Source organism: Vanessa atalanta, chromosome 26 (genome assembly GCF_905147765.1).
Source record: "Vanessa atalanta chromosome 26, ilVanAtal1.2, whole genome shotgun sequence".
Taxonomy (NCBI): Eukaryota; Metazoa; Arthropoda; class Insecta; order Lepidoptera; family Nymphalidae; genus Vanessa; species Vanessa atalanta.
The window spans coordinates 6,429,053-6,441,479 of record NC_061896.1 but is presented as its reverse complement, the minus strand read 5'-3'; the positions used below and the strand labels follow the sequence as shown (position 1 = coordinate 6,441,479).

The window sequence follows — 12,427 nt, the reverse complement described above, 5'->3', positions numbered from 1 at the left end:
GCTCAAATTATTGACGATCAAGCTATTCAAACATCGACATCGCGTCAAAATTCCAAGTTTTACATGCAATGGTGGTCTAAGGCATTTTCTGCCTTGCACAACCACTCTGTGTAACATGCTCTCTCCGGCGGTTTTTCCGAATCGATGCAAATTGGGAACCTTCAAAAAAAAAGCGTACGCATTTCTTAAAATACGGCAACGCACCCGCAAGCCCCCCGATGTTGAAGATGTTCATGGGCACTTCTTCATCAGGTGAGCTTCCAGCTCGTTTGCCCCCTATATCTTTAAAATTATACAACTTGAAAATAGGGTACAAAAGAAAAATTTAAAAGGCAACCAAATTTATATATTTCACACAAAGTTTCATGATTGCGGTCAATATAGATTTCGACCACAGAGTGACTGACTAGTAAATAAAAATACATTATTTTACAACAAATTGTCAGCAGTGATGATATGTTCTAAATAAATTCTAAAGACTTACAATAAAGAATTATAAAATCTAAAACTACTAGTAGTTATTGTTTACAAAGATCCTTAAATTCTCTTTGTTTTCTAACAATAAAAATAATATGTCAATCATTAGCAATTATCAACTACGTCATTTATTTACTAATATCACAAAATATAAAACATAAATGTAGGCAAAAACATGTGAAATAAAATAAAAATAAATAGAAAAAAAGTTGTAAAAATGGTTATCGCGTAAGTATAATTAATTATAAAAAATGTATATCAGACATAATTATATTATAAGAGACAAAAAATATTACTATATACAGTTTTAATAAAAAAACGTACTTGGCCCACCACTGGTCTAAGGCCTTCTTTATTAAAGAGCTTATTTTAGCAATGTCACGTGCAGGTTCATGATCCTATCCCCGCCAAGAACGAGATGAATCATAAAGGCATAAAAAACTTAGTAGTACTTCCTCACACCTAAACCTTACCTTACCTAAGCCGTTATCTTTGCTTGATAGCACTACTACTATTCACGTCGTCTCTGCTTTAATGTTACGTAAAATTTAAAGAAAGGCATGCACGTAGTTTTCGTTGATTTTCACCCAATTTATATTTAGTATGAATTCAATTGTCATTTTTTTATTATATTATATAATGTGGATTTTTTTATTTCATTTATATTAATTTATACCGATTACCATACGATCCCGGTAATATCGGTTAGTCGAATAGGAAAACTATTGAACGGCGACGATTTCGTTTAGTTGTGGTTGCGATAAAGTAAAAATTTGTTAGTAAAATAGCCATCCTGGTTTTTTATGGGAGACTGTTCATTTAAAGTCGATGGTAGTTCTACATTTAAATCAAAATCATGTATTTAAAGAGTGTATTCTTAAATAAGAAACGATTACATATGTATGTTTTAGGGCGCTACTACTAACAGGTGCATCTTTAACAGCTAGTGTGCTAGTCTTACAAATTGCAGTAATACCACTGTTGTTTAAATATAGCAAGTCCGTACAAAGAAAAATTGTTTTCTCAAACTGCAGTAAGTAGATAAGAAATGTAATAAGTTATTTGTAATACTTTCAATATTTAATTTATTGCATATCTCCTGCTTAAATAATATAGCAATAAAATTTAAGATATTGCTATAATAAAGATACAGGCGCATTTATTTATTTTTTATACGTGAATATTATTTTTCAGTAAACTATCCAAAAAATCTTGACTTTGAAAGTCCTTCCAGCTGTAATGTTTTGGGAGGTAGAAATTGTAAAATACAATTTCAGTCGACTGTTGATGATAGTCCAATCAAATTAGGTAAAGGTTCTTTAACTTTTATAGAGCAAACTAACCTTATCCTACATCTGTATCACCGAATAATAAATTACATTCAGTGTAAATTAGGCTGAGCAAAGGCCTATTTGAGGAAAGGTTTACTCCCTCGTGCTGCTATAATATGAATTACACGTGATAGATTTGCATTCGTAACATGTAGGTTTCGCTACGATATTGTCCTTGATGCATTATAAACTCAAATTAAGCACCTGCAATTTTACTAGTACTCGCCCGTGTTTGAATTCGGTATCATAAGACTCGCTTAACCACTGGGATATCTAAACTGACTTTTACTTCATCTTCAGGTGTTTGGCACATCATACCGTGTTCGCTATTTCGAGAGTTATTTGTGATACACGATTGCTTGACACTCGAACAAAGACTTCAAAATGAGCTAAATAAATCGCATAATACTATTGTCCTGTATTGTCATGGTAAGTGTTATGAAAAATATTAGCATTAGCATTAGCAGCCCGGTAATGTCCCACTGCTGGGATAAAGGCCTCCTCTCCTTTGAGGAGAAGGTTTGGAGCATATTCCACCACGCTGCTCCAATGCGGGTTGGGGAAATACACATGTGGCCGAATTTCGTTGAAATTAGACACATGCAGGTTTCCTCACGATGTTTTCCTTCACCGCCGAGCACGAGATGAATTATAAACTCAAAAATATTATCTTAAAGATTTTCTTCGATGCGATAACGATTCTGTATAATACCAAGTATTGCTGTTCATTCTATTCTAGACCAAATTTACCTTAATCATTTCAGTACGATACGATACGATTACTCTAAATTAATTTACATAAGAATTATTAACATTAAGTCCTTAAATTATAATATCTTATAAATAAATAAATATTAAATATTGGACGACATCACATACATTACTCTGATCCAAATGTAAGTAGCTAAGTAGCTGTCAGAAGTAACGACGGTACCACAGAGACCCAGACCCAAGACAATATAGAAAACTAATGAACTTTATCTACCTCGGAATGGCGTACCCATGAAAACCGGTGTACACACTACTCGACCACGGAGGTCGTCAAACTATATACTATATACAAAGAATTAAAAAATAGTTGCTGTAAATCATGACCGCGTGGAATGGTGGCTTTCCTTGTTGAATCGCAATTCCGATCCTCCGATTATTCTTACAGGTAATTCAAATCACAGAGCGTCACCGCATCGCTTGACTCTCTACAAAGTGTTTCAGGCGATGAATTTCCACGTCATAACGTTTGACTACAGAGGTAACAATATATTTGCAGAGACACGTCTCGACCACGCAAAGGAAAATCGAATAGAACTTTGAGTGCATCACTTGTACATGTGTAATGTGTTTGACGTAGACTAGAGTGTCACTCTTTTGTTTCGTTCTTTATATACATGTAATTACTCTCGTTAAAATTATAATCGTATATTTGTAACATTATTGGTAGATAAATTCACTTACTTTCTTATGATATATGTAGGAGGGCAGGCTAGTATACAACCTGATGTTTAGTTACCACCACCCTTAGACATTAGTGCTGACTCAATGCGCCACCAACCTTGGAAACTGAGTGGTTATGTCCCTTGTGCCTGTAGTTACACTGCCTTCATCCTTTAAACCGAAACATAACAGTATTAAGTACTGTTTGGCGGTAGAATATCTGATGAGTGTAACCAGATGGTTTGCACAAAGCTCTACCATCAAGTGCATCTACTCATAGGCAAAAAAATAAAGCATTTTTTCGCACAGATATAGAACATCTTTCACAGATTTTAACAGAAGACCTTAATTGCATTTTGTTTTATTATAAGTTTTGCTCAAAGGCAAATGCTCAATATCTGTTCAGGTTATGGAGACTCCAGTCGCGTACGTCCAACAGAGAAGGGCGTGGTCGAGGATGCTCTCCAAGTGTACTCCTGGTTGATGGAGTGCCTACAAGGAAACGACAAGGTCACTGTTATTTTGTGGGGACACTCTCTGGGTAAGAATATATACAGTGTATTATAAGGTAACTGCTGGGATAAAGGCCTCCTCTCTCCTTGAGGAGAAGGTTTGGAGCGTATTCCACCACGCTGCTCCAATGCGGGTTGGCGGAATACACATGTGGCAGAATTTCATTGAAATTAGACACATGCAGGTTTCCTCACGATGGTTTCCTTCACCGCCGAGCACGAGATGAATTATAAACACAAATTAAGCACATGAAATTTCAGTGGTGCCTGCCTGGGTTTGAACCCGAAATCATCGGTTAAGATGCACGCGTTCTTACCACTGGGCCATCTCGGCTTATAAGGTAGAGCCAGGTAACGAAATTCTGCCACATGTGTATTCCGCCAACCCGCATTGGAGCAGCGTGGTGGAATATGCTCCAAACCTTCTCCTCAAAGGGAGAGGAGGCCTTTATCCCAGCAGTGGGACATTTAAGGGCTGCATATGCTAAAAAAAAAAAAAAAAATTATAAGGTATGGTACACGAGGGCCCTGTAAGACAGGGGGCAATAGATTAAAAAAGGTCACCTACAGCTATACTTTTGAGTACTATCTTTTTTCTAAATGACGCGCCACACCGAGGGTTCTATCCGCCTACTTACATTACTATGAATAATTTTAATTGACACTCCTACTTACATATATTGAACTTTACGAAATTCGAAATTACAGCGATGTAATCTCATTTCCAAGGCCGAACCGTAAGTTTAAGGGGGGCCTTAATAAAGTTATGGATTCTTTCGCATTATCGTCTTTTTTTGACTTTGACTTAACTTAGCTGGGGTCCCCTTGAATACACGGGGCCCTGAGCTGAAGTCCAAAAAGCATATGGTAGATCCGGCCCTGCTTATTTCGAAATATATCAACCACAAGAAGATTAAGATTTTAATTGATGCGATTGCATTGTTGTTATTAATTTATTTAAGAACTTTGTTACGACATTTTGTTCCAGGTACAGCGATCGCAGCGAATCTAGTTTCAAATCTAGACGAACTTTGTTCTAACCGCGGCTCGGCCTGTCTTCCGCTTCCCAAGGCCCTGGTACTGGAAGCACCATTTAACAACCTCGTTAACGAAATCGAAAGGCATCCATTTTCAAAAGTAACTACATATTTTCCTAAAAGTATGATCTTGTCTTTCTACACTCTAGTCTACAGAAAAGGCCCGCCCCGCACTAATTATCATGATTGTCATAGAGATCATTTTATCGTTTGTATCATAGTGACTAGGGTAGCTTTAGGGCTGTCCCTCACCGAGAACGTTCACCTGTCTCATAACAGTTCAGGGCATTACAGTGAAAATGCCACTGACTCGACTGCAAGTGAGTACTCGTCTATCACTGTAACGTAATGCTCAAAATCGAAACTTAGGTTTTACTTTATAGGGGAGTGCTGCCGTTTTGAGACCGCCACAATAAATCGTAAACTAACATACAAAAGTCTCAATTTTGGGCAAAGGTCTTTTCTGGACAATATTTGTATATCTTATATCTTATATATATATTATATCTAGCACGCGTTGGCACATATGTGGCAAAACGATATCAAACAGTTGTAAATATTTTTGAAGTTTTTTTCCTTCAACGCAAATAATCTCTTATTTATGCGCGGGGTTTTAAAACCTTTTAGTCCTATCTAAATTTAAAGAGCCATTACTATCTTTTAGATGATCTAAATAACTTCACTTCATTCGGGGCGAGAATATCACATCATTTGGTTACTTGGGTAGTAGATTTTGGGCTAGCCCGTCTGAGTAAGCAGGTACCAACCACTCATCTACTCTACCACCAAGCAACAATACCAACAATACGGTTGTGTTACGGTTTGAAGGATTTACAAACTCAAGGGTCATAACATCTCAGCTTCCTAGGTTGTCATCACATTCACGATGTAAGGAATGATTACTATATTTTTTGTTTATGGGCATTGCCAGTTTGTCGACCATCTTTACATAAAATAAATAAAAAGTACTTTATATTTTTGCTATAAATTATGTGTACGACATCATATGAGGCAATTTCCTTCTATTCCCCTCCAGCTTGTATCCTGGTTACCATATTACAAGGATTCGTTCTTGAAGCCGTTCAGCTCGTCATCAGAGTACAACTTCACGACGGACCAGTATCTCAGCACCGTGACGAGGCTACCCGTGCTGATTCTGCATTCGAAAGGAGATAAAATAGTACCTTACGATCTAGCCGTTAAGGTTGGTTTTCCTATAAAACTTTTTAAGACATACATGCTAATCGGGCCCTAAAGGTAAGTGGACAGCATTGCCCACTGAGACTGAGAAATAGAAGCAATCCATCAACTATTATAGTGTTTTATTCGTTTTTTTTTAAATTACACTGGTACACTATTCAAACTGGAATACAGTAATGCGAAAATATTCCATCATAAGTTTTGATGTTGCAGTATTTATTATTGGTAGAATAACGATTACTTGTGAGGTACCTGATGACCCAGAAGGGTTTGGTCAAAGGCCTACCAATAATGTATTCCTTTATCGGCCACGCTAGTCATTTATGTGGTTAATAAAGCCGCAGACTCCAATATCCTGTATGTAAATCACAAAAACGAGTATGGTTTTATTGGAAATTTCTCAGCAACCCGAAGTCTGAAAGTTGGAAATAACCACGGAGTTTATACGCCCTGTATTTCAACTTGATTTGTAGTGCCGTTCCAGAGTGAGGGAATAAGGAGTGCACTCGTGTGTTCTAAAATGTATCCAGATGGTAATTCCCTCATGAAAGTGGACGTTGAGGCCGTAAACGGCTATGAGGTCATCATTGTCAATACATCGTTTTTATTGCAGTTATATGAATGTTTGAAGAGATCGCGGGGTGAAAACGGAGCTCCACTTGAATTTCATGTGTTTGACAAGGGGCACAATGATATTTGTGAAGCGCCCGGCTTGCCTCAAGTTATTACGTGAGTTTATTTTTTTTATTAAAAAATTGAAAGTCCACCACATCTGCCCATATTTGAAATGATAGGTAGAGGTACTTACAGCTTAGTCTGAACTAAAATTATCTAAATATGAATGTTTCTTGGTAATTTATATTCAAATCCAATCAAAATATACTTTATTCAAGGATGCTTTTACAAGCACTTTTGAATCGTCATTTAAAAAACTATTTTAAGTGAAGCTACCATCGGTTCGGAATATAGATTCTACCGAAAAAAACCGGCGAGAAACTCAATAGTTACTCTTTTTCATAATTTAAAATACAAAGTTATATTAGTTAAATACAATTATATATGTGTATAATAACATCCTGCCTGGAATTCAACAAGTATTAGCTCCACGCTTTTTTATCATCTATACATTCTTGTATTTAATAATATGGTTTTTTTATTAATGTGTTTTTTACAAATTAATTTAAATATATGAATCGGCAAAGTTAAAAATATCTGTGGAATTTTATTATAGAAACGGATTTTATTTGATTTAATTTTGATGTATATTATAAAGTAAATAGGAGAACATTAACCCATTTATTAAACTTGTTTCAGAAAATTCATGAACACGATCAAGAGTAGGGAAGCTGTTGAAAATAATAACTCATTATAAATTATAAAATAAATTGATATTAGTTTCAATTAAAAAAATTTTTTTTATTTGTTTTTGCAATTAAATATAAAATGCTATATAATTATTGTGCTACGCGTGCGTCTTAACCGATGATTACGGGTTCAAACCCAGGCAGGCACCACTGAATTTTCATATGCTTAATTTGTGTTTATAATTCATCTCGTGCTCGGCGGTGTATGAAAACATCGCGAGGAAACCTGCATGTGTCTTATTTCAACGAAATTCTATCAACCAACCCGCATTGTAGCAGCGTGGTGGAATATAGTCCAAACCAACTCAAAGGGAGAGGAGGTTATAGCCCAGCTGTGGGAAGTCTACAGGATATTAATGATAGAATTATTGAATAAGAAAAATAAGTTAGATTAAATTAAAGCATGTTCGAATGGATATATCCGTTTATTACATGTTGGAATAAAACAAAATGTTTCCTCAGAATGTGATTCATTCAATCTGAAATGTTTCCCATCTAAATTAATACAAAAATAGTTCTCTGATCGAAGAATGCCAATTTATATGTTCACTCCTAGTATCAAAGCCTCTCTTCCCACTGTTGTAACATCCGGTTTTGATCAATTTAAAAATACAAATTAGTTTAGTCGAAAACGGATGTAGAAAAAAACATTCGAATTAAAATAATTCTATGAATATTTTTTAAGATATAATAATAATTAAATATAATCATATTAAAACAAATTATGTAATATTGAAACAATTATATTTATGGACAAAACAAATCCAACTGGCATCTCTTGATTCGTTCAGGGGATTTCTTCCAATTTGTAACGATACGTTGCCGATTTATTACAAACAAACAAAAGCAATTCGACAAAAAAATATTTTAATATAGGTCTATTATTATATAAGATAAGATAAGAGACATTCACTATAATAATTATAAAAGATATAGGATACACGTATCAAGACGGCATATCACTGTAAGGTAGTTGTCAACATTTCACAAAGTTAATTCATACGGAATCGCCCTGTTGTATCGTAAAGAATGATCAACTCTACTAATATCGAACCGAACCGCACCTGAATCGTTGTGTTAGTTGCATAAGAAAACAGCTAAACAGCAACGATTTGTTAGTTGAATAGGACCACCAGGGTGTTTTCTTCATCAAATCTGTAGTTACTTTGACAATAAATATTTTTTTTTCACAAATAAAAATCTTAGACCTCTTTTACTATATGCTTCAAAATACAGATAAAATTGCCTCATATTTGATCCTGCGACCTTGGAAATATAAGCCGGTCCTCTGACACTGAATATATCTATCATAGAGAAAAAGGCCTCGTAGAAATGGTATTTTGATTACACTGACCAAGTCTAACAGTGTAGAAGATTCACTTATAATGAAACTTCTGTCAACATTGACTGGCAAGCAATAGTAATTAATAGTTTAATTAACATTTAATGATTTTAAAAGATTTTACATAATCTGTGGAGTTATTATAATTGTATGTAAGAATGACCAATGTAAAAATCTCATGTAAAAACCTAATAAATTAATGTACGCCATCCTTCAATTTTAATTTAATTTATTGTCTTTTTAAATTATATTATAAAAGTTTTTTTTTTAATAATATTAAATAGGTACATATGCCATCTCCAACTTGTTCAAAGCAACTATTAAAGCTTATATTCTAGCCCCTCGCACGCAAGCGTGAAATTTCATAGTACTCATTTCAAAACGCAATCTCACCAAATGTTTAGTTTTTAACGTTACCGAATTCATTACTGGCAACCCCGCGGTGAAAATAACGGATAAGTGATGTGCGGTTGAACCATGCCATAAACAATATTTTTATGAGTCGAACATATTATGTAGGTCTAATAAAATCTGTTTATATTTAGTTCAATATTATTCATTAAATAAAATATAGGAAACCACAGATTGATAAAAAAATATAGATTTAATAAATATTTTAATAGCGTTCTTTTTCGCGCCATTTGACTGACAGGTACAGATTAAAAATAAACCTAAAATATATCGTAATTTACTATTTGTACTAATCAGTACGTGAATAGTTGGTAAACGAGATAGAAATGAAACGTATTTGCATCAGAAAAGCTACATATAGAACCGTGACTTGTTTTTTTTTCAGTAATTTTCAAAGACCTAATAAATTAAATTAAATAAAAATTCTTAAATTTAACAATTTTGATAACTTTTAACTTTACTAACGTTTAAAATGTTCATCTCATCTTAATAATATTGATGGAGTCGAGTGTGGCCACCCGTTAAAGATGTTAAGTCCCTTCAGCACCTTCCGGTTGGATTAGAATTCCTTCGAGGCTTAGAATATATAATTAAAAACTTAGATAATGCATATTAAATGTAATTTCGTTATGGATAAGGTTATAATACTTATCTTGTTATAACTTAATCCCGGCTGTTAATATTAATTATAAAAATATTTTGAACTTGTAGTTAATTGTATATTTACGAACCAGACTCGGTTGTAAAGATAAGATAGGTGGAGCGCCCGAAACATTGAAGTGAAGCAACAAAAGCAAATACAAAATCAAAAGCGAATTCAATTCCCGGTAGTGCGAAACGTCACGCCTTTTTTAATTTAAGTGATGTTACTTTAATTATTATTAATAATTAATAGCGTCAGCCGATTTTTCGGGTTGGGGCACTGGCTGAGGCCGATAGTTTGATTGCGGTGGCTGTTGGACTGATGGTCTTTGGTAATTGTAACCATTTGAAGAATGATGACTGTGATGGTGCGGCGATGGTTGACGATGATGTGCCGGTGGGGCGTAACCAAACACCGGTGCTTGTGGTGTAGGCCTGATGGCCTAGAGAAACAGGAAGGTCAGTTATCAAACCGCGCAGGATATTCAACGAGCAAGTCAATTCTTAGTTTAATGGCTTTTAGTTGTGCCGACAGGGCACAGATCATTTCGCCAATGTCACGTACGATGGAGAATACACGAAAGAAATTGATCGGGAATACACGGTTATTGATCATCAACTTGCTTGACAAACTTTGGAGGTGACAAGTGTTGACGTGCGTTTCATTTGACAGTTCAAACAACAAAATAGTTAATTATTTTTTAGGTGGGGAATATGGAAGCGTACAAAATCATACCTTTTTTTATGATACCCATTTTATGATCCCTTTTATAATGAACAACTAGCTCAGTCGATCCTAAGGATGCTCCACAACACTAACATTTTACTAGTAAATCTATTTAGGTGCCACTGGTAACCATGTATATTCATGAAAATTTATAAATGCTATATGCAAACAATTAGCGAATCTTGCCATCGCGATTCAGAATTATCTACAATTTGACATAACGCCATCTAGTATTTACAAGATGAAATATATATGTACATTAATTACGTATACATAGGTATAATATATTCAAACAATTCTATATATTTCAGAATTTTAAAGATTAATTTTGTAGTTCCTAGGTAAATAGATTTAAGATTATTTTGTATACTTTTTTGTTATAAATTTAATTTTTATTTTTACTAAATTTTATTTCATTCGTCCTTAGTTGTATGTTTTAGTCAAATTAGTAAGAATATTTAAAAAAAATGTTAAGTGATTAGTGTAGATATAAGCAACTTGGTGTAAATACTGTAAAGCTTATATTTTTCAAGTAAAGATTATTATTATTAGGTATTATTTATTTATTTTTTCTTTCTCTTTTTTTCTCCCTTTTAAAGGGGTAATAAATTAAGCAGATACACGAGCCTAAGCCAAGTGTATCAGTCTTTGTAGAGTTAAGCATATGATGATGACAGGAATTTACGTGTGAGACGGCAAGTGTTAAGAATAACTGCTTTTTGATTTAGTGTAATGGTGGATTCATTTCGTATCTAACTCGTTAAATGTTAGCAACTGACTTACAGTGATCCGCCGTTTTGATACGTGTTTCCTATACCTAAATTTTATAATTATTAAGGTCAATGTCACATTTGACATCTCACACTCGTGATCTACGGTGGGTTCTTATCTAATCTAATCTATACTAATATTATACATATAACTATCTCTCTGTCTGATCTTCTTTCAAGGCCACTGAACCGAATTTGATGAATTTGTTATGAAGCAGGATTGAATTGCAAGGAAGAACTTACTTTTTATGCCTAGCAACTTTGTGGTATTTAACGAAGAATTATTTTAAATATTTCAAAGATTTCTTGTCCGTTTAATGAATTATAACCGGCGGCCATGTTTTTAATTTCTCTAATTGAACTTCTTGCCTCAAGCCAATCTCAATGTTTACCCTACAAACTTATCGATTCGACTTTAAATCAGTAACGTAGTCTTTTTTTTGCTTTGCTATGTTCGATAAGGCACAAGATAAAAAATATTCTGCAAAGACACGAATATTTTTTACTACAAAATAAATTGACGCGATATCATTGGTCGAGAGCTTGATTAATCTACTTATGATATTCACTGTGGATTTGCGAAAAAATGGCGTTTTGGACGTCGACGAAATTCTTATCGAAATTTTAGAAGTAAAATTAAAGTGGATATAAGTAGTTAAGTGTAACAGTGTTGTATTATAAATAAAGATATGTTAACCATAAACTCTTTGTAGTGCACAACAAAGCTGAGTTATTAGCAAATCGCATAAAATACGTAAATCTAAGGTTTGTTTATCATTTTTCCCACTTCCATTGGAATAGCCTATCTCTGCATTCACTCGATAAACGACAATTCAAGCGTCGGACCTTTATGAACCGCACGAATATAGGTCAACTTCTGAACTTCCAGACTGCTGATTACTTTAGAACAACATGAATACCTGCCTCAATCAACGCAACGAGGTAAATTGCCCAAATTCTGTCACCTGTATGTACCCCTTTCTATAGTAAAACTTAGACAATTCCAAAGTTAGGTACCTACATATCTGTTGATGTCGTGTGTAGATTATTTGGAAATAGAAAATAAGGAGAGGTAACGGTCAAGTGGATGGCTGGGTTTTATCTGAGAATCGCGAGTTCAAATCCAAATAAATACTATTGAATTATAACAGAAGTTCGTCTGATTATTAAATTTAGAAGTCAA

The 12,427-nt window shown here is 34.3% G+C and overlaps 1 protein-coding gene across 1 annotated transcript; it reads left to right on the top strand.

Moving 5' to 3' along the window:
- The first annotated feature begins 684 nt into the window (after window positions 1-684).
- LOC125073883 (lysophosphatidylserine lipase ABHD12-like) lies at window positions 685-7,360 on the top strand. The gene is made up of 10 exons (XM_047684966.1): window positions 685-705; window positions 1,389-1,510; window positions 1,672-1,785; window positions 2,109-2,237; window positions 2,965-3,057; window positions 3,646-3,780; window positions 4,740-4,888; window positions 5,825-5,992; window positions 6,602-6,717; window positions 7,303-7,360. The coding sequence occupies exons 1-10, from the start codon at window positions 695-697 to the stop codon at window positions 7,358-7,360; spliced, it is 1,095 nt and encodes a 364-aa protein (XP_047540922.1). The 5' UTR covers window positions 685-694.
- Window positions 7,361-12,427: the final 5,067 nt, after the last annotated feature.

Excerpts from the sequence above, each read along its gene's own strand:
- LOC125073883 (XM_047684966.1), top strand. Across the intron at positions 3,781-4,739 it reads TTTGTGGGGACACTCTCTGG|GTACAGCGATCGCAGCGAAT; the intron begins GTAAGAATATAT and ends ATTTTGTTCCAG. Across the intron at positions 4,889-5,824 it reads AAAGGCATCCATTTTCAAAA|CTTGTATCCTGGTTACCATA; the intron begins GTAACTACATAT and ends ATTCCCCTCCAG.